Consider the following 2972-nt stretch of genomic DNA (forward strand, 5'->3'; position numbering starts at 1 on the left):
ATAATAATAATAATAATAATAATTTCAGTAACAAAATGCAGACAGTAGGCTATAGGAGCAAAGACGTAATATATCCAGAGATTAGATTGATATTAAGGAAGAGGCATGACAGGAATATAATGTGGCGCTCATATGACCTTATGCAGTTGCGAGCGCCGTAAAACCCTCTACTATATTTTAAAAAAAAGGAATATAATGGATAGAGGGGTGCCAGAGAAACATAAGACAAAATCGATGTAGGTCTAACATTACTAATAATGCAATGGGGTACACAACAAACAAGAAAAAGACTTTTGATTCTGTCCTCGTATAGTAAGGTAACAGAGTCCGGAAAAGGCAGATCAATTCAAAGCAATTCTTAGCAAAGCAAAGTTAAATTAAGCAAAGCAAGTCAAAGCAAGGCACAGCAAGGCACAGCAAGGCACAGCAAGGCAAAGCAACGCAAAGCAAAGTGGAGTGAAGTAACGTAAAGCAAAGCAAAAGTAGGGCAAAAAAAGCGAAGCAAAGTGAAGTAAATTACAGCAAAGCAAAAGCAAGGCCAAAAAAGTGAAGCAAAAAAAAAAAAGCAAAGCAAAGTAAAGAAAAGCAAAGCCAAAAAAAAAGCGAAGCAAGGCAAAGTAAAGCAAAGCAAAGCAAAGCAAAGCAATAGTAGAAATAATAACATCCATGCCATCTTCTCTCGTACATGGTGGCAGATCTTATAATGGCCCTGCAGGTCATGGGCTATGGTCTGACGGACGAGAACAGCTACTCAGACTACAGGGGCACATTCCTGACGGAAATGGAAGTGGACGTCCAGATGAACTTCGTCAGCCCAGAGGCGCATTTCGATTCCTGCTGTAAACATCACATGTACCCGTACGTGTCTTTGGATTCTTCGTTTTGTTTTGTTTTGTTGGTTTGTTGGTTTGTTGGTTTGTTTGTTTGTTGGTTTGTTTGTTTGTTGGTTTGTTTGTTTGTTGGTTTGTTGGTTTGTTGGTTTGTTGGTTGGTTGGTTGGTTTGTTGGTTTGTTGGTTATTATGATAGTGGAGTTCTTTTTGTGGGGATTATTATTATTTTTTTCCTTCTTTTTTTCTTGATGTTCTTGATGGAGCTCAAATAGGAAGAAACGTTGAAAATCTTATTTTGACAACACGATAACAGTGTAGTAGTATTAGTAGTAGTAGTAGTAGTAGTAGTAGTAGTAGTAGTAGTAGTAGTAGTAGTAGTGTTGTCGTTGTTGTTGTTGTTGTTGTTATTGTTGTTGTAAGAGAAGGTGGAGGAGCAAGAGGAGGAGGATGAGGATTGCGATGACAACAAAAATGATCAAAATGATTGTATAGCGACAATTCATAAATCAGGATGATTGTTTTTGTTATCAAAATCTCTTCCCTTCATTGCTCAGGCGTTTCCGTCTACGTTTGATTCGCGGCTAAGAGGTTAAGGTGTTTGCCTCTCATTCAAAGGTCCCGGGTTTAAATCTGGGTAGGGAGGGGAAAAAATTATTCTCTGAAATTGTCTCCTTTCACCTCCTTTCCTGCTCTCTTGCAAGGTTCTGTCGTCTGCTTTCGTCTCCGCTTTCTGCTCCCACCCCCTCACCCCCTTTGCCCCCCTCCTTGGTGTTCCGGACTCTTTCTGCAGTCTTTCTACTGCTATTTCTTGGCTCCTTCTTACTGCTGTATTTCAGCCACACCCCTGATCTTCTGGTAGGAAAAATCTACACATAGCCTTCTCGGACAAGGGCAAACAATCTTGGAGGTCTAGTGTGCAAGTTGTGCACGTTAAAGATCCCTTGGTGGTCTAAAATCGATAAGATTAGGCTTCGGCTGTCACTAGGGCAAAATTTATATTTTCCTACCAACTGAAAATGTTTATTGTGTACCGCGCGCTGATATGACCTTATGCAGTTGCGAGCGCCGTAAAACACTTACAAAAAGCAACAACAAAAAATGTTAGGTCAAGAAAAATTCAAACAATGCCAGATTATTTTTTCACATAATTTGAAAATACAATAAATAAATATCATTTGCATAGCACATATTCCCACTCACCAGCAAGCTCTATGTGCGTTACAATCTATATTATATTAACCACAGCAGACCTGATAGCTTTCTGAAACAATCTCAATTTTCTGGGAAGCATACTGTCCAAGGAGCCATTTTTATGGTACTGCTGTCTTTCAGCCATACCCCCGATCTTAGGGTAGGTAAGATTTAACACTCAGCCTTCTCGCATTAGGACGTAAGAATCAGTGTACAAGTTGCGCCCGCTAAAGATCCCTTAGTAGTCCGAAAATCGAACTGAGCAGGCTTCGGCCGCCACCCGGGATAAATTCAAAATCAATTCCTACCAAACTTAAAAAAAAAAAAATGTGTCCCGTGGGCTTGATGACCTTATTAAGCAGTTAGGAGCGCCATAAAGCTCTTTCCAAAAATAGAGCAGCAAAAATGTTATTCTATTTGAGTTCGTCTTTTTTTTCAGCCCGACTGAGATGAAGGTGGATCCATTCAGCGACAAACCAATCATGCCCGTGTATACGCGCTTCGCTCCACATGTAGATCTCTCGTCCATTGAGATGACCCAAAGGAAACAATTTGATGACTACCTGGGTGAGTCTGATATCTGAGGTGTGGGGAAAAAGAAAGAAGAAAAACCATCTGATGATCAGACACACAAGCGCACACACACATACACACACACACACACACACACACACATGCACGCACACACCCACACATACACATGCACACACACACACATGCACACACACACACACACATGTACACACACATGCACACACACACACACACATACACACCTACACACACGTACACAAACACACACAGACAAACACACACACACACACACACACAAATACATTCCCCTCCCCTCCCCTCATTTTGCAAACTTCGTTAAACAAACATACCTAAAGATATGAACGCTTACCATCATGCTCAATCAAAGGCACATTTATTTTTTAAAGTAAGTTTAA

The 2972-nt window shown here is 40.5% G+C and overlaps 1 protein-coding gene across 1 annotated transcript in view; it reads left to right on the forward strand.

Annotated features, from left to right (window-relative positions):
- The window catches only part of LOC101863532, a gene marked incomplete at its 3' end in the record, with an annotated part of 13484 nt that extends 10895 nt beyond the window's left edge, over positions 1-2589 (forward strand). The window contains 2 exon segments of the mRNA XM_005105736.3: positions 696-858; positions 2462-2589. Of these exon segments, the coding sequence (XP_005105793.3) occupies positions 696-858; positions 2462-2589 (291 nt within the window).
- Positions 2590-2972: the final 383 nt, after the last annotated feature.

The sequence above is a fragment of the Aplysia californica genome, unplaced genomic scaffold (genome assembly GCF_000002075.1).
Source record: "Aplysia californica isolate F4 #8 unplaced genomic scaffold, AplCal3.0 scaffold00489, whole genome shotgun sequence".
Classification (NCBI taxonomy): Eukaryota; Metazoa; Mollusca; class Gastropoda; order Aplysiida; family Aplysiidae; genus Aplysia; species Aplysia californica.